The 19,134-nt window shown below is 41.9% G+C and overlaps 1 protein-coding gene across 5 annotated transcripts in view; it reads left to right on the forward strand.

Moving 5' to 3' along the window:
- The window catches only part of LOC134343935 (protein unc-13 homolog B-like), a 519,229-nt gene that overhangs the window by 239,642 nt on the left and 260,453 nt on the right, over positions 1-19,134 (forward strand). For all 5 annotated transcript variants that reach the window (XM_063042888.1, XM_063042887.1, XM_063042890.1 and 2 more), the window contains 3 exons: positions 11,832-11,905; positions 13,272-13,329; positions 18,223-18,445. In XM_063042888.1, the coding sequence (XP_062898958.1) occupies positions 11,832-11,905; positions 13,272-13,329; positions 18,223-18,445 (355 nt within the window). The remainder of the gene's footprint in view (positions 1-11,831; positions 11,906-13,271; positions 13,330-18,222; positions 18,446-19,134) is intronic.

The raw sequence follows: 19,134 nt of genomic DNA on the forward strand, positions 1-19,134 counted from the left end.
TCATTATAAGAATTACAACATAGAAGCGACTGGTTGGACTAACCAATTAATGGCACTGGCTTGGTTCTGTTGGAGTCTGCTCTCAGTTCTCTCCACTTCCCTGATTCATTGCTGAAGCCAAATGTGTGAACCATGTGTTTCTACTTGGGACATCTGTTGTTACCTTTTCTTTTGGCATCTTTTGGTGTCTGTTAATGTTATCGCAGAAAATCTATTTTGTTACCAACACTTCATCACAAAACTTCCTGCTCTGATATAAAAGCTTGTCTGGAACTATTCTTCTCATTTCTCTCTCCAGTGCATTTTAAACACCAGTACGGTGTTTTAGATAATGCTAAATAATTTATTCTATTTAATAATCTATGCATAACTAGACTTAGATTCCCATTAATGTGTCCAGATAAGTGCCTTCCATCTTTGGACTGTGATTCTTTTATATCAATGGCAGAGACATATGCTCCTTCCAAAGTGTATGTTTCACTCAAACACTGTTGACTGATCCAGCAAAAGTTCTTAAGGCTCAACTCTGATCATCATTTAATAAGAATTTACCTCAATCTCCTAATAACAATTTTAACTATGGATAGGTTTTGTTTCCACCACCATCTCCAACCTAAATATAGAACATAGAACATTATAGCACAATACAGACCCTTTGCCCCACGATAGAACATAGAAGAAAACATAGAAAACCTACAGCACAGTACAGGCCCTTCGGCCCACAGAGCTGTGCCGAATATGTCCTCACCATAGAACTACTTAGGCTTACCCATAGCCCTCTATTTTTCTAAGCTCCATGTATCCATCCAGGAGTCTCTTAAAAGTCCCTATCATTTTCACCTCGACCACCGCTGTTGGCAGCCCATTCCACGCACTCACCACTCTCTGCATAAAAAAACTTACCCCTGACATCTCCTCTGTACCTGCTTCCAAGCACCTTAAAACTATGCCCTCTCGTGCTAGTCATTTCAGCGCTGGGAAAAAGCCTCTGACTACCCACACGATCAAAGCCTCTCATTATCTTGTATACCTCTATCAGGTCACCTCTCATCCTCCGTCACTCCAAGGAGAAAAGTCCGAATTCACTCAACCTGTTCTCATAAGGCATGCTCCCCAATCCAGGCAACATCCTTGTAAATCTTCTCTTCATCCTTTCTGTGGTTTTCACATCCTTCCTGTAGTGAGGTGACCAGAACTGAGCACAGTACTCCAAGTGGGGTCTGACCAGGGTCCTATATAGCTGCAACATTACCTCTCGGCTGTTAAACTCAATCCCACGATTGATGAAGGTCAGTGCACCGTATGCCTTCTTAACCACAGAGTCAACATGCGTAGCAGCTTTCAGCGTCCTATGGACTCGGACCCCAAGATCCCTCTGATCCTCCACACTACCAAGAATCTTGCCATTAATGCTATATTCTGCCATCATATTTGACCTACCAAAATGAATGACCTCAGACTTATCTGGGTTGAACTCCATCTGCCACTTCTCAGCCCAATTTTGCATCCTATCAATGTCCCGCTGTAACCTCTGACAGCCGTCCACACTATCCACAACACCCCCAACCTTTGTGTCATCAACAAATTTACTAACTCATCCCTCCACTTCCTCGTCCAGGTCATTTATAAAAATCAGAAAAAATAGGGGTCCCAAGAACAGATCCCTGAGGCACACCACTGGTCACCGGCCTCTATGCAGAATATGACCCGTTTACAACCACTTTTTGCCTTCTGTGGACAAGCCAGTTCTGGATCCACAAAGCAATGTCCCCTTGGATCCCATGCCTCCTTACTTTCTCAATAAGCCTTGCATGTGGTACCTTATTAAATGCCTTGCTAAAATCCGTATACACTACATTTATGGCTCTACCTTCATCAATATGTTTAGTCACATTGTCAAAAAATTCAATCAGGCTCGTAAGGTATGACGTGCCTTTGACAAAGCCATGCTGACTATTCCTAATCATATTATGTCTGTCCAAAAGTTCATAAATCCTGCCTCTCAGGATCTCCTCCATCAACTTACCAACCACTGAAGTAAGGCTCACTGATCTATAATTTCCTGGGCTATCCCTACTCCCATTCTTGAATAAGGGGATGAAGTCCGCAACTCTCCAATCTTCTGGATCCTCTCCCATCCTCATTGATGATGCAAAGATCATCGCCAGAGGCTCAGCAATCTCCTCCCTCGCTTCCCACAGTAGCCTGGGGTACATCCTGTCTGGTCCCAGTGACTTATCCAACTTGATGTTCCAAAAGCTCCAGCACGTCCTCTTCCTTAATATCTACATGCTGTAGCTTTTCAGTCCACTGCAAGTCATTCCTACAATCACCAAGATCCTTTTCGGTAGTGAACACTGAAGCAAAGTATTCATTAAGTACCTCTGCCATCTCCTCCAGTTCCATACACATTTTTCCACTGTCACACTCAATTGTTCCTATTCTCTCACGTCTTATCCTCTTGATATTGTGTCAATCTTTATACCTACTGGAAGATCAATCTAACCTTTTCCTTCAATCTTTTCCTTCTATATAGTCCTCCATTTTTCCCATCATAAATGTGGCTAACTAAGCTTCTTAAATGCCCCTAATGCATCTATCTCTACTGCCACCACATACAGTGCATTCCAGGCACCCACCTCTCTCTGTGTAAAGAACTTACTTCTGACATTCCCCCATATTTTCTTCTAATCACCTGATATCATGCCTTTTTTATTAACCATTTCCACCCTGGGAAAAAGTCTCTGGTTATCCACTTGTTCTTTGGCTCTTATCATCTTGTATGTCTTTATCAGATCACCTCTCACCTACCTTCGCTCCAAAGAGAATCTCTCTAACTGGTTCATCCTATCATCATAAGACATCCCATCTAGTCCAGACAGTATCTTGCTAATTCTCCTCTGCACCCTCTCTAAACCTTCCACATCCTTCCTATAATGAGACCATCAGAACTGAACATAATATTCTAAGTGTGGTCTAACCAGGAGCTGCAACGTTACTTTGCTTGAACTCAATCCACAAACTAATAACATCCAACATACTAAATGCATTCTTAACAACTCTATAAACTTGTGTGGCAATTTTGAAGAATGTATGAGAGTAGACCCCAAGATCCCTCTGTTCCTCCATGCTCCCAAGAATCTTACTATTAACCCTGTATTCTGCCTTCAAATTCAACTCTCCAAAGTGAATCACTTCACACTTTTCTGGGTTGAACTCCATCTGCCAGTTCTCAGCTCAGCTCTGCATCCTGTCTGTCTTCTTGCAACCTATAGTAACACTCCACCAACCATTGGTTGTTTGTAAACTTAGTAACCCACCTGTCCACTTCCTTATCCAAGTCATTTATAAACATCACAAAGAGTGGGGGTCTTAGAACAGATCCTTGTGGATCTGTGGTAAACCATATATATATAGCAACTGGGATAACTGTCTGGACATGCCCCTCTGCTGACTGCCCCTGTGGCTCCTCCCACAGCTTCCTGTATAAAGGTGTTTCGCCTTGCCCCTCCCCCTCAGTCCGGGGGCAGACACTCAACATGGAGGTCGTATTGTACAGCGAATAAAAGCCTTTCAGTATTTTACCCAACTTCAGTCTTTTGGAGTTATTGAAGGTGCTTCAATTTTATTCGCTGTACATTTTAAAGCATGGAACACACTCTGAGACCCGACAAGTTAGACCTTCATCTGCAAACACCTGAAGCTGGGAACACTTTCGAAGTCTGGCTGGCCTGTTTTGAAGCATACCTAGAGGAGATTAATGCGACCGACCCCGTAGGGAAGCGCAGATTTCTACTCTGTAGGGTCAGTCCACGGGTCTGTTCGCTGATCAGAGACCAGCCGAGCTACGACAGAGCGACGAGCACCCTCAAAGGCCAATACCTGCGGCCGATAAACAGCGTCTATGCTCGGCATCGCTTAACGACATGGTAACAACGGCCCAGGGAATCAAGTGCTGAGTTCGTCCAGGCCCTACGGACGCTCGTGCGAGCCTGCAATTGCCAGGAGCTGACGGTGGTGCAGCATGCAGAACTCCTAGTGAGAGATGCCTTCGTCACGGAGACCAGGTCAGTGTATGTGCGCCTGCGGCTGTTGGAAAAAGCCGATCTTAGCTTAAGTTCGACGATCGAGCTAGCCGACATGCTGGAGGCCGCTCTGCATAACTCTGAGGCTCTCCAGGCACGCGATCCTCTGACGGCCGCGTGGGCGCTGCAGACCCCGCAACCCGCCAGCGAATTGACCTCGGCTGCCGCCAGTCGCGAGTCTACGAAGTGCTACTTCTGTGGACTCGAGAAGCACCCCCTGAAACGCTACCCAGCTCGACAAGCTACATGCTCTAGCTGTGGAAAGAAGGGCCACTTCGCCAAGGCCTGTAAGTCCAAATCGCGAGCGGGATCGAGCAGCACCGTGTGTGGGACGTGGGGGTTGCCATCTTGCCTGCCGCCATCTTTCCTGCACACTGCCACCACGTGCGAGACATGGGGGTTGCCATCTTGCCTGCCGCCATCTTCCCTGCACGCTGCCACCACGTGCGAGATATGGGGCGGCCATCTTGGTTGGCGCCCCCTCCCACCGTCTATGACCAACGGGTGCTCATGGGGCACCCCACCGCGCCGGACCAAGACAGTGACTCAACCCTGGCCTCCGTGACCCTCGACCAAAGCGCTCCCCACCAGCTTGCAAGGTCAGCGATGGACATCCTGGTGGAGGGGCGCAGGACAAGCTGCCTGTTTGACACAGGCAGCACGGAGAGTTTTATCCACCCGGCCACGGTGCAGCATTGCGGACTCGTGATACGGCCGGTAAGTCAGAGGGTCACCATGGCTTCCGGGTAGCATACAACAGACATCCAGGGGGTTTTGTAGCAATGCTAGTGGGTGCAGGGCACCGAATATCGAGACTTTACGTTACTGGTCATGCCTCAACTGTGTGCCCCTGTGCTATTGGGGCTTGACTTCCAGAACCACCTGAAGAGCGTGACAATGGAGTATGATGGGCCCCTCCCACCAATCTCTGTCGTAAATCCCCAGTTTGGTAGGAATACGTCACATACCCTGCTACTGACCACCCACACACACCGACCCGCACATCCCACCCAACACCATGCCAACTGCCGCACTACCGACGCCACTTGTGGCCTCTCCACCCTCAAGATCTCTCCCACCGCTGTTCGCCAACCTGACCCCCGACTGTAAACCTGTGACAACTAAAAGCAGGAGGTACAGCGCGGGGGACCGAGCTTTCATTAAGTTGGAGGTGCAGTGGCTGCTCAGGGAGTGGGTCATTGAGGCAAGCACAAGTCCTTGGAGGGCGCAGGTGGTGGTTGTTTGGAACGGGGAGAAGAATAGGATGGTCGTGGACTCTAGCCAGACCATCAGTAGGTTCACGCAGCTCGACGCGTACCCTCTACCCCGCATCGCGGATATGGTCAATCAGATAGCACAGTACAAGGTGTACTCGACCATAGACCTAAAATCCGCTTACCATCAGCTCCCCATCCGCCGGGAGGACCGCCCTTACACCGCCTTCAAGGTGGATGGCAGGCTTTATCAATTCCTGCGCGTCCCCTTCGGTGTCACGAATGGTGTATCTGTCTTCCAGAGGGCAATGGACCTGATGGTGGACCAATGCCAGCTGAAGGCCATGTTCCCATATCTGGATAACATCACTATCTGCGGTGACAACCGGCAGGATCACGGCAACAGCCTCCAAAAATTTCTCCAAGCGGCCAAATCTTTCAACCTCACCTATAATAAGGACAAGTGTGTATTCGGGACCACCCGACTTGCTATCCTGGGTGTGTCGTGGAGAATGGAGTCATTGGCCCTGACCCCGAACGGATGCGCCCCCTGTTGGAACTCCCTCTTCCCAACACCCTCAGAGCCCTCAAAAAGTGCCTGGGCTGCTTTTCATATTACGCCCAATGGGTCTCTAACTACGCAGACAAGGCCTGCCCCCTGGTCAAGTCCACCATATTCCCCCCTCAGCCGAGGCCCGCGCGGCCTTCGCTGCATAAAAGGGGACATTGCCAAAGCAGCAATGCATGCGGTGGATGAGGCCATTCCCTTCCAAGTAGAGAGTGACGCCTCTGACTTCGTGCTGGCTGCTTCCCTCAACCAGGCGGGAAGACCAGTGGCGTTCTTCTCCTGTACTCTTCAAGGCCCTGAACTTCGGCACTCCGCAGTGGAGAAAGAGGCCCAGGCCATAGTGGAAGCTATAAGGCACTGGAGGCACTATCTCGCCGGTAAAAGGTTCACCCTGCTAACTTGACCAGCGCTCAGTCGCATTCATGTTTAATAACCAACAGCGGGGCAAAATCAAAAATGATAAAATTCTGAAGTGGAGAATCGAACTCTCCACCTTCAACTATGACATTATGTACGGGCCTGGGAAGCTCAACGAGCCCTCCGATGCCCTATCCTGGGGAACATGCGCCAGCGCGCAGATGGACCGGCTATATGCCCTACATGTAGATCTTTGGCACCTGGGGGGTCACCCGGCTTTTCCACTTCATGAAACCCCGGAACCTGCCTTACTCCCTTGAGGAGATCAGGATGATGACCAGGGACTGCCAAGTCTGCGCAGAGTGCAAACCGCACTTCTACCGACCCGAAAAGGCACAACTCATCAAGGCCACCCACCCCTTTGAGCGACTGAGTGTTGACTTTGAGGGCCCCCTTCCCTCCACCGATCGCAATGTGTACTTTCTTAACATTATTGACGAGTACTCGTGGTTCCCCTTTGCCATCCCCTGCCCTGACACCACTACCACATCAGTTATAAAAGCCCTGTGCAAGCTCTTCACTCTGTTCGGATACCCTTGCCATATCCACAGTGACAGAGGGTCCTTGTTTATGAGTGAGGAGCTGCGCCAATACCTACTGGCTACGGGAATTACAACTAGTAGGACCACGAGCTATAATCCCCGGGGGAATGGACGGGTGGAGAAGGAGAATGGCTCGGTGTGGAAAGCCACACTCTTAGCCCTCAGTTCAAAGGGACTGCCCGTCTCTCGCTGGCAGGAGGTCCTTCCCGAGGCACTCCACTCCATCCGCTCCCTGGTTTGCAAGGCCACCAATGCCACCCCTCATGAGTGGCTCTTTACATTTCCCAGAAAGTCGACCACTGGGACCACCCTACCAACTTGGCTGAAGTCCCCGGGGCCAGTGCTGCTCCGGAAACATGCGAAGAATAATTAATACTCCCTGATGGTCGAGAGGGTTCACTTACTTCATGCGAGCCCCCAGTACGCCTACGTGGTTTTACTTGATGGGCCGGAGGGCACGGTCTCCATCCGCGACCAGGTGCCCGCAGGAGCACCAGGCCCCTACCCTGAACACTCCGTGGTGGCTATTGACCCCGTACCCACCGATGTATGTACCCACGAGACACCGCGCACTCCAAGCCCTATACAGACACCACAGGACACTCCCATACCGGGCGCAACACACATGCACGAGGGATTACCGACGCCTAACGTGCTGGCACCTCAAGTCAGGCCAGAGCCAGCACCACCGCCATCGCCGATGCAATCACCACCGGTGCTACGTAGATCACAGCGACGGACTCAACTGCCTGATAGACTTGACCTGTAAAATATACTTGTTTTAAATATTGTCAGTCACTTCACCCCGTGGGACTCTTTTTAAAAAAAGGAGGGGTGAATGTGGTAAACCATATATATGTGATAACTGGGTTAACTGTCTGGACATGCCCCTCTGCTGACTGCCCCTGTGGCTCCTCCCACAGATTCCTGTATAAAGGTGTTTTGCCTTGCCCCTCCCCCTCTGTCCGGGGGCAGACACTCACCATGGAGGTCGTATTGTACAGCAAATAAAAGCCTTTCAGTATTTTACCCAACTTCAGTCTTTTGGAGTTATTGAAGGTGCTTCAGGATCACCACTGGTCAATGACCTCCAGGCAGAATACACTCCATCAACTAACACCTTCTCTCTTCTGCGGGAGCGAATCTGTATCCACACAGCCAGGTTTCAGTGAATCCCATGACTCCTGATTTTCTGAGTGTGCCTCCATAGAGAATGTTATCAAATGCCTTCATAAATCCATCACTGCTCTACCTTCATCAATGTGCTTTGTCACCTTTTCAAAGAATTCAGTCAGGCTCATGAGGCATGGCTTGCTGCACACAACGCCATGCTGGCTATCCTTAATCAGACTATGCTTCTCCAACTAGTCATAATTCCTTCTCTAAGAATCCTCTCCAATAATTTGCCCAACAGTGAAGTAAGACTCACTGGTCTACAATTCCCAGGGTTATCCCTACTTCCTTTCTTGAACAAAGTAATGATATTTGCCACCCTCCAAATATATGGTACTACACCATGGCTAGTGAGGATGCAAAGACCATCGCCAAAGGTGCAGCAATCTCATACCTTGCTTCCCGTAGTAATGTGGGATATAGCCTGTTTGACCCCGGGGATTTATCTACCCTAATGTTTTTCAAAAGTTCTAGCACATCCACTTTCTTAACATCAATATGTTCAAGCATATCAGCTTGTTTTGCACTGTCCTCACAGACATCAAGGTCCCTCTCACTGGTGAATATAGCCATACCATCTGCTTGCCATATGTTAGTGTGATGTGTCAATCAGTGACCTTAATGTGTGATAATACAGACAGAAGATCTGAGACTCATTTTCAAACTAGCCTTGTGTTTTTATCTTCAGGCATATATTTTGGGAGTGCAAATCCTATTTTTGTCTTCCACTATTTATAAGAAATGTATTTTCTTTCATAAAACATCACCTTTAGTACTGACATGCTGCCATTGATAGTGTTCTCTTTTCCTTGGAAGAGTGCTTCATTAATAACTTTTTTATTTTCAATTGGACTCATTGCAAATTGTAATAGAGAAGCAGAAATAAAATGTAATGCTGGAAATCTAAAATAAAAATAGTAAATGCTGGGATTACTCAGCTGGTCAAGCACCAGATGTGCAGAGAAAAACAGAATTAACATTTCAGGCAGGTCACAGACTCCTTGTCAGAACTGTTCTGATGAAGGGTTAGTGTTACCTGTTCTCCTTTTTCTACAGATGCTGCCTGATCAGCATTTTCTGCTTTGTTTCATATGAGGCTTTTAGCAAAGTTTGAAATGTGGAGAGAACGAAAGGATAATCTCTTTTACATTGGATATCAAGAGAGGCTGAATTGTGTAAAATAGAGTTGTGTTGGCTCAGAGACTACGGGGAAAGCAGATGAGGTGTAAATAGAGAGGTGAATGTCTATGTAAGAGATGGGGGAAAAATAAAAACATGTTGGAACTGTACAATTCAGAGCACTGCAATTGCTGAAAATCTGAAATGGAAGCCACCTTTGACAATACTACCGGTTTGGAGAAGTTATTCTTGAGTAATAGGTGACTGATGCAGACATAATAGCATTCAAAGTATAACCCCAGGAAAGGGACCATAGTGTTTCAGGCCACCTTAGAAATAAAGAACTTATTCACAGCATTGCCATTTAATGCCCAAAATACATATCGTCCTTTACTTGGTATGGATGACCATCATTTTGAACCAATGGAGTTATTTTGGTGAAGGCACTGAAACTAAGTGTTAGTGGGTAGTTAGTTCAAAAGTTTAGATCCTGCACTAATGAAAGGACATGAATATGTTACTATATCAGGGTGGTGTATGACTTGGAAGAGAACTTGGACATTGTGTACCTCTTATAGTGGGACATTTTTAGGTTGAATTGAGTAATTGTTGCTTCAGCCCTTTAGATAATACAGGCCTGTGCACACCTATGAAGGGCTGTTGCTTGAAATGAGGCCTACTTCCACCAAAATTTCACAATAGTTTACATCTATCATTGTACATTAACAGATGCTACTGTAGTGTGCCCTCTGATCTCCATGTAGAAGGATTGATGATGGCAGTATAATTTCCAGAACTGCACATTAGGACACTCCAAGTTAATTTTTAATGATTTTTGGATAAAATTCTGTTGTATAAACCATCAATATATTGATCTAAGTGAAAGAATTTACAATTTTTTTTCTCCAGGTAATTACAAAATGATTTTAAAGTTAATATTGGTAATCTATTGTCAACATCAAGTACTATTCAAAGAGTGTTTTTGTTTTGATGCCCTTGAACTGATCAAATGTGCTGGATGAATGGAAAGCTAGGTGTTGTTCACTGTCACAAGTCCTCAAAAGTCCAAAGAAAAACTTACAGATATTGGAAATTTGACTCACAAACAGAAAATACCAGTCAGGCAGATTCTGTGGAAAAAGAAGTAGAGTTAACCCTGACCCTTTGTCAGAAAAATTCTGACAGAGTTTTTGACCTGGAATGTTAACTCTGTTTCTTATCCACATATGCTGCCTGACCTGCTGAGTGTTTCCAGCATTTTCTGTTTTATTTCCGTGCCACCAGGTCTCGCTCATTTTCACCCAACGTGTACCAGAAAATTCCAATAGATGCACCAAAAACAGGTAACAGATTGTGTGTTCAAAGAAAATTAAATTGTTTCAACCAAGATTTGTTTGTTGTAATCCTGACATTATTATGTTCTTTAAGAGAATTCTGACAGGAATCGGCAAAGAAGATGATCGATGTGCACTGTAAGAAAGTTCTTCGTCGTGTGACATTAAGTGGAGTGTGATTTTGTTTTTGAAGTGTTTCTCAATCTGAGATTGAATGTGGTTTTGCAAACTGAATTTGAAAGTGATAAGTTAAAATAAGTGTTGTTTACGTGGATAATATTTTGGTCTAAATATAAGTTCTGCAATGCCTTGTGGAATTTCAGTTTATTATTTGATTTGACCTTTTGTGTGAAACTGAATAGTTCAGTTATACCTCCAATCACACGATTCTCCAAAAACAGCTAAAGTGCGAACCATTGGTAATGCCTGTTCCCGTATGGATATTCTTATCTCAACTTTAGTGACTCAAATTACTAATTTTGTTGCAGACATGTCACTCATTTGGAAGTGTACTTCTGTCAACTACTGATTTGCATTGAATCATTGTAAAGTTTAATATTTTCTTGCACATTGGCACATTACTTATTCTGTGCAATATGTACCACTTCAAAATAGTACAGGAAAGGAAATCCTTCGGTGAATATTTTTTATATATTGGGCACACGAATTTCTGGATAATCCTCCCTGTCTTTTGGATAGTTGAATCAAATATCTTGCCATGAACACCTCCACCTTTGCTGTTGATGTGACTTTGAGATTGGTTGGCGTGGTATCAGTGGTGTTTGCCTTTCTTAGTGTGAAACAATCTTGCAAACTCTGCAATCCCTCTTTCATCTCAGGACAGGTTATGTCTAGCAGTTTGACTAAGGACGTAACCAATTTGTGCCTTGCAGCAGTTCAGGCGTGATATTTGTGGAATTATGTAATTTGATCTAACTCTGTTCAGGTTGGAATATTGATCTAATCAGGAAGAGTATAAAATGTTAAGATTAGTGTATTATTCCAAAAGAATGGGGGAACTGTGCTGAGAATTGATGAACCTTATAATTGTATTCATGATATTTTTTCCTCGTGCTTTTGTGTGAGGAAGAGCAAAATGAAAATGTGATATTTGAGAAAATCCCCAAATCATCTCCAGGAAGCAGGGCCTAGTTCCTGGAATGGGTAAGTTTTAGGTTTCCTTTGCTACAGAGTTGAGTGAGGGGCTGGTAATGGGTGAAGAAAGAAACAATAAAATAAATGCATATCTAATTTAAGTGCATTATATTCTGTATGATTTCATTGTTTGCTGTGATTTCTCTTAATCAAGATTAGAGAGGCAGTAAGATATAGTTTGTTTCTCTGAAAATGTAATAATTGTAGCTATATCTCAATTACAGATATCCCAGAAGAAGAAGCAAAATATTGGACGCAGAAGCTGGAGGAGTTGAACGCCATAAGGAATCATGATGAGGTTAATAAAAGCTGTGTTCAAGTGAATAAAAATGTTAATTGTAAAATGATGACTGTAATATTCATAAATTGTTTAAATAGTAATTTTAATTTCAGAAGTGAATTCTTCACATGCTATTTGTGAGAAATTAAATATTTCATTTTTCATAAGTGAAAATTCAAAATACTGTTTTTATTAAGACAAACTTCAAGAAACTGTAAATGTCACCTGATTAAAACATTTCAAATAACAATTTACCTAACGTCAATCTATGTTTGTAGAATGATGTTCAAAATTCCTCCGACTCGTGTGTAAAAGTGCTTTCTAAATTTACTCCTCAAAGGGTTGCCTTTTTAGGCTAGTCCTAATCTCCACAAGTCAATTATTCTTCATTAATCCTATCAGTTTAAAACCTGCCCAGTAAAGAGGTGTCTTCACAATGAATGTTGATATCTAGGATCTCTAATGCATTGCAAGTGTGAAGATACAACTTGTGTTAAGTGCTCAATTTTTTGAAATTAAATAATGTAACACACAAAAAGATTATGCTGCATGATTCATAAGAATATTAAGAACGTAATAAATGCAGGAGTAGGCCTCTTTTTCCATTGAGACTGTTCTGCTAGTCAATAAGCTCGTGGCTGATCTATCCATGGACTCAGCTCCACCTCCCTGACTTTTCCCCATAACCTTTAATCCCCCTGCTTTGCAAAAGCCTATTGGTGTATTAAACATATTTAATGAGGTAGCCTTAACTGCTTCCTGGGCAGAGAATTGCATATTGTCAATACTCCCTTGGAAAAGCAGCTTCTCCTCATCTCTGTCCTAAATTTATTCCCTTAAATCTTACAGCGATATCCCCTAGTTCTAGTCTCACTTCCATATGGAAACAACTTTTGTGCCACTAATTCATCTATCCCTTTCATAATTTTATATGTTTCTATGAGATTCCCTCTGATTATTCTGAGTTGCAGTGAGTTCTCTCTCATTATTCTGAGTTGAATCCTAAGGGACTCAATCTCCCCTCACGGGTTAACTCCCCTGATCTCTGGAATCACATAATGAATCTCCTCTGCATTACTTCCAAAGCCTCAAGTAAAGAGACACCATGCAATACCTTAGTTTTGTGTTAACGTCCCTACGGTGGACCTGAAACTCTCAACCAATGGATTTAGTTTTTTAGGCATGGGGATTTTACCAGTAGTGTATGTTAGTTGGGTCAGGTAGGTTTGCATGGACACCATACTTGCATATTTATAAACTCTAGCTTCATTCTTTGCAATTAAATGTAGATATATTTGTTTATAATGCCAAGATTATTATTGTTCATTCACTAGTAATTTTAATAACTATAAAAATGATCTACTGTACGATTTGTCTTGTATAGTACCCAATTCGAGAAGAAGTCCAGAAGAAACCTTTGCCCACTGCTCCCTCCCAGTGTTGTAAGTTTAAAACAATAACAATTTGCTTTTTGCTGCTTGAATCATTGTTCAGTGCTTTGATTTGAACAATTTGTGTGTTGTATTTTTAGTTTCTCACACTTAAAAATGTTTTTTGCTTTTTTTCTAATATTCATCATCAAGCCTTTAATTTGGAATCGTAGTTGGAAAATTCACTTACAAAATGTGTTTTTTTTGGACAAAAAATTGGATAATTCTCCTTTTTATATTTTAAAATTCTATTAAACACATTTGTGCTTTGATGTAACTATTTGAGGCATGTTGATGCAAAGTTTTGCGTGGTACTGCTCATATCATGCTCGCATGATATGGATAGTTTTTGCAAGAAATTTTTTGCAATATGTGCAATAATTTAATTGTAGGCAGTTTATGTCACTAACATGACAGTGATAAAATGCCAAATAATGGAAGTATGAACTGAAGAAATTATCAGTAAATGATTTTTGGATTTGTTAAACATATTGTAAATTGAATTCATTGCAAACATCTAGTTCTCATGCAACACACACAATTCGCTTGAATTTTAGTTTCAATACGTCATTCTGTATAAGATAATTTTCGCAATTTTTTAAATATAGAATAAAATTTCAAACAGGAAAAATATGGCCTGGGGCATTATAAGTTTGATTTTAGAATAACTGAAGAAGTAGACATGTTGGAGAAATGAATAGTGGTGAAAGTGCTGAAGGCACATTACTAATGTTGGAATGAAGATTGTGTTGAGATGCACAGGAGACTGGAGTATGAGGAAAAGATGAACTTCAGAGGTTTTCAGGTTGGAAGAGTTTGTAGAGGTGATAGAAGGCGATATTAAAAATGTGTTAATTAAGGAATTTAATTCCATACGCTTTCCATTGCATCCACAGGAGTTAATAATCAGTCATTTATTAGTGGCAATGTGACTGGTGCTATTTTAAAATTATATCAGCTTCATTGGTCCAAAATGACAGTTGACTGCTTGTTTGAAACAGATCGGAATTCAGAACTGTTTGTACGTAAAACTGAAGTGTTGGATGAAAACTCTTCCATGTCTCTGCAAAGCCAAAAGCAAGCCTTGATTGATTATGCAGGTTGCAAAAGTAACCTGGAGGGCTGACCCCACCCTCAGTGATTATGGCACCCACCTACAACTTCAGTTGTAAGGAGCGCTGGTCTCTTACGCTTCGCTAAGTCTAGGAAACAACGTGGAGTCCTTAGCTCGTAAATATAAAGGACACTGCAAACAGTAAACAAGATGACAAGGGGTTGCAGCAGTTAATACTGCTGATTTGTAACTCCAGGATGTAGGCTTAATTCTCACCCCAGGTGCAGTCTGTGTGGAGTTTGACAATGATGTGGATTTCTTTCAGGTGCTTCAGTTTTCTCTCACATCCTGTTGGAATACTGATAGGTCAGTTTGGTACTGTGAATGACCTCTCCCTGTAACACAATCATAGGGTGTTGATGGGCATGTGTGAGAGAAAATGGGTTGTAGAGGTAGAAGAAATAAGAGAGGAGAATGGAATGAATGAGATTGCTCCCTTGGGGACCAAGTGTTTTTCTTCTGCATTATCGTAAATGTAAGACTTACAAAGATATTCAAAAACACAGCCTGTCCCCGTTACCAGCACCGCCACAGGAGCCACTTCGCTTAATGAGTGCTAAAGCAGCTTACTCCATGAATTAGTTGAAAAATCAAAAAAGACTGTTAGAAATACAAGTGATTCTACAGATGCTGAAAATCTTGGGTAACACACATAACATGCTGGAGGAACTCAGCAAATCTGGCAACATCTATGAAGGGGAATAAACAGTCGATATTTTGGGCTGAGACCCTTCATCAGGACCTGCTTGATGAAGGGTCTAAGCCCTAAGCTTTGACTGTTTAGTCTTCCTCCGTAGGATTGTTAGAATGAGGGGTTTATGTTTGAGAGCTCTGAAATCAGCATAATGGTGAGGGATTTTTCATGGCAGGTAGAGTGGCATTTAATGAGTTTACCTTGAATGAGATGAATGTCCAGCGAAAACCCCTCATTCTAAAGTCTGGAGATTATAAAATAGAGACAAGATTTCACCGGCAAATGAAGTAACAGGCTGGTGGAAGGGGAGGAGGAGGATTGGTGGTCATTGGGAATAGAATCAGGAAAGCCACTTAGGTGAATACGAAGTTGAATGTTCAACTTTGTGAAATCAGTTAACTTCAGCATGTTAATGAAGGGTGTCTTAACTGCAACGTTACCAGGGGTAAAGGCTGATCTGAATTTTTAAAGCTCTGGATGTCAGGAATAGTTAGAAAATCGAGGCAGATGAATAATATTGATATTAAGTGAAATAGTACAGTTAAAACCTGAGCATTATTGCAAATTAAATTGTGTTTGAAAAGTAGGAAGTCTTGAGTACTTCGATATATTATGTGGAGAATTAATCTCAGAAGACACTTTTTATTGTAGGAATGTACATTTTCAGGCGCTGGTTTTCAGTAAGGAAGGCATTAAAACATGGAGAATATTGTTTCAAATTAATTTTTGCACATCTCTACCAATTTTGTATTATCCATTTTTCTGGCTGGACTATTGTGATCTAATTAAAAAGAATTCATTTAAATATGAAAGAACGATTGATATATTTATTTAGTTCATTGATGCAACATCCCAGCATGTTTCATATTTAAGTCAAAGAAAGGGGCATTAGAGAAATAGCAAAAAATTAATGAGATGAATTTTAAAAGTCTTTTATCGGATAGAATTAAGCAGTGAGGTAGGGACTAGATGTCAGATGAATTAAATTTCAGGGCCGGAGATGACTGCAAATATATTACTTCATCAATTTTTTAGTGCTACATGGTCTGGTGATGAATTTCTGATCAGTGGGATTTGAAACTGTGGTCCAGAATGGTGAAGGTTCAGTCATCAATGATGTTATGAAAAATGGGTAAAACTTAGACAAAGAATTGAATGAGTTTGTTGGTCTGAAGGGAGGTGACAGAAAAAAAGGGAAAGAATAGGTCAAGACCATGACATGATTCAAACACAATGATGAGAACTTGATTTAAGCCCTATCAGATTTAATATTACTGGCATATGTCGTGAAATTTGTTGTTTTGCAGCAACTTGAAAGGAAATATGTTGTTTAGCATTGAGAGCTCTCGTAAATTACCAGGATATGATCGCAAATGCTTACAGAAATATGGGCCATGTACAAGCAAATGGGACTAGCACAGGAAGGCACCTTGGTTGGCATGATGAGTGCCCCGAAGTGTCTGTTTCTGTGCTAGTCAACTCCGTGACTCTATATGATGGTTCATGAATGAGTACGATTTGGTGCATCACGCTTTAAGATAAAAATATTAGAAATGAAACTCTACTCAGTCCCTTGTGCTTGCTCCATTATTCAAGGCTAATATGTTACTTCAGCACCACTTATTATACCTGTACCAACTCCATATCTTTTCATTCTCCAAGGATTTCTTTTCAACCCTTTACAGAATGACAATATTGTAGCTCTTGATTTGAGACACCCTGGCCAGAGGAGGCATCAACTCAGCATCTCCCTTGTCAAGCCCCTAATATTAGATAAATTTTACTGAGATTTTTTCTTATTCTTCTAAAAAGCATTGATTTAGCTTATGTTTCCTTATATGAAAAATATGCCATCTTTGTAATCCATCCAGTGAATCTTTGTTGTACGCTCTCATTTGTAGGGATATTCTTCCTTTGGTAGGGAAAACAGACCTTTGCATAATATCTCACATGTGGACTACTGTCCTTCTACTTATTGGAATGTAGGAAAATGCATCAATTAAAGGAAGAATTTTAATGAACAGCAATTTAGTATTTGTTTAATCATCAATGCATGTACTGTAAAACTTTAAATTCGTGCCATTAGTGAATGTTTCATACCATTATTTTAACAGAGATATTAACCCATTTAAAATATACAGCTGCATCTTTTTAAAACATGGTGAAACCAATTTGCTACAATTGCTATAAAAACGTGCATTATAAAAAGGTCACAATTTCTAGGCTATACTGAACTAACAAAAACGATTTTTTAAATGTTATGCTACTTAGCATCATTGTTCTGAGCAGGATGTACAGATGCTGAGATTTCTTTCTTAAAATAAGTTATTCCCCTTGGTTTGCTGAAGTATTCTTTTTCCCCCTTCTTTGCCAACGTTTGCATCCACCAGGCAATTGGAGTTATTTCGGATGGGGAGAGCCGCAAAGTATGTAAAGATTTATTATTCACAAGTACCTTGGCTCCTATATTAGCATGCTCCAACCAGAGAGACATGGGGTATTCATACATAGAGGGGATACATATATCCCTCATTGTATGATTACATTAGTTTTATTTTCCTCCAAGTAGTCTTTGTCTACTTAGCTTTCTATTTTTGTCTGTGTTATGTTTGTGATGTACATTCATTTTTTATTTTCCTTTTATTTGTATTGCCTTTGTTAAATAAAAACATAAAATACCATTGAATGCATGGATATTTATCAAACAGTGTGTGCATGGACCAGCTCCAAGGTAATATTCTGCTTTAACATCTGCACATCATTATGCTGTAAAGATAAGTTTGAAACTTAAATTGTATTGCCAGCTTTCTGCACTGTTAACTGAAGATACGGGAAAAAAACTATTTCACATTTTTCCTTTGATGTGCAGAGTAAAGAAATAAATTTTTTTTTTAACCTATTTAAAAAAAAACTCATTTAGATGATGCTGAAGGATATTTTGATGTTATCTGTCAGATGCTACTTATACTGTGAGCTATAACTAGGAAATAATTTCTAGTTATAACAGAAAATAATTTCTTCAAAAACGGATGGTTCTGCCCTCATAAATAAGAATATAAACAGTAGATGTAAGTAGTTTCCTTTTTTTTCTTTTCAGCTCTTGAAGATCCTGACAGTGCTGTTGATGATAGAGACAGTGATTATCGTAGTGAGACCAGTAACAGCATTCCACCTCCCTTTCATACCACATCCCAGCCCAATGCGTCTGTTCATCAGTTCCCTGTTCAGTCAAGATTTCAGCTCCAAGGAAGTTCACAGGACTGCTATGTTGATACAATCCCAAACTATGATCTAGATTACCGTGAAAAGAAAGGAATCAGGTATGTACCCTCGTTTTGGAAAGGTAGCATTTCATTTTGTTAGACTCATATTCAGTTTTGAGATAAGCACAGTTACATTTGCAAATAAAATCTTTCTATAACATTTTACTTAAGATGCAATGTTATCCACTTGAAATGTTAACTAATTCCTCAATCTTGATTTTGTAGCAATGGAAAATTTTATTTACTCAACTATTCCCTCACCCCCTCCACAGACTTTATAATGCAAGTCAGCTTAGACATACACTGATCTTCAAATTCCTGGCACAAGTAATCCCTTTCAGGATTATCCTGGGTCGTGGATGGTCCACAAATTCCATACAGTCGAAGTGCTAGAGCATGGAAACAGGTCCTTCGCCCACCAAGTCCACATTAACTGGGAAGCACCCATTTATTATAATTCTACCCTAACCTATTTTATTCCCACATTTTCATCAATTCACTCCCACCGAGATTCTACCTTTCATCAACACACAAAGGACAATTTATAGTAGTCAATCCTCATGCTTCTGGAATGTGGGAGGAAAATGGAGCTCCTGGAGAAAACTGATGCATTCACAGGAAGAATGTAAAAACTCCACACATACATCAGAGGCTAGGATTGAACCCAGGTCTTTGGAGCTGTGAAGCTGTGGCAGTACAGGCTGCCCCACAATGCTGCCCCACTTTCTGTGGGAAATCTCTGTTCT

The sequence above is a fragment of the Mobula hypostoma genome, chromosome 3, assembly GCF_963921235.1.
Source record: "Mobula hypostoma chromosome 3, sMobHyp1.1, whole genome shotgun sequence".
In the NCBI taxonomy this organism is placed as follows: Eukaryota; Metazoa; Chordata; class Chondrichthyes; order Myliobatiformes; family Myliobatidae; genus Mobula; species Mobula hypostoma.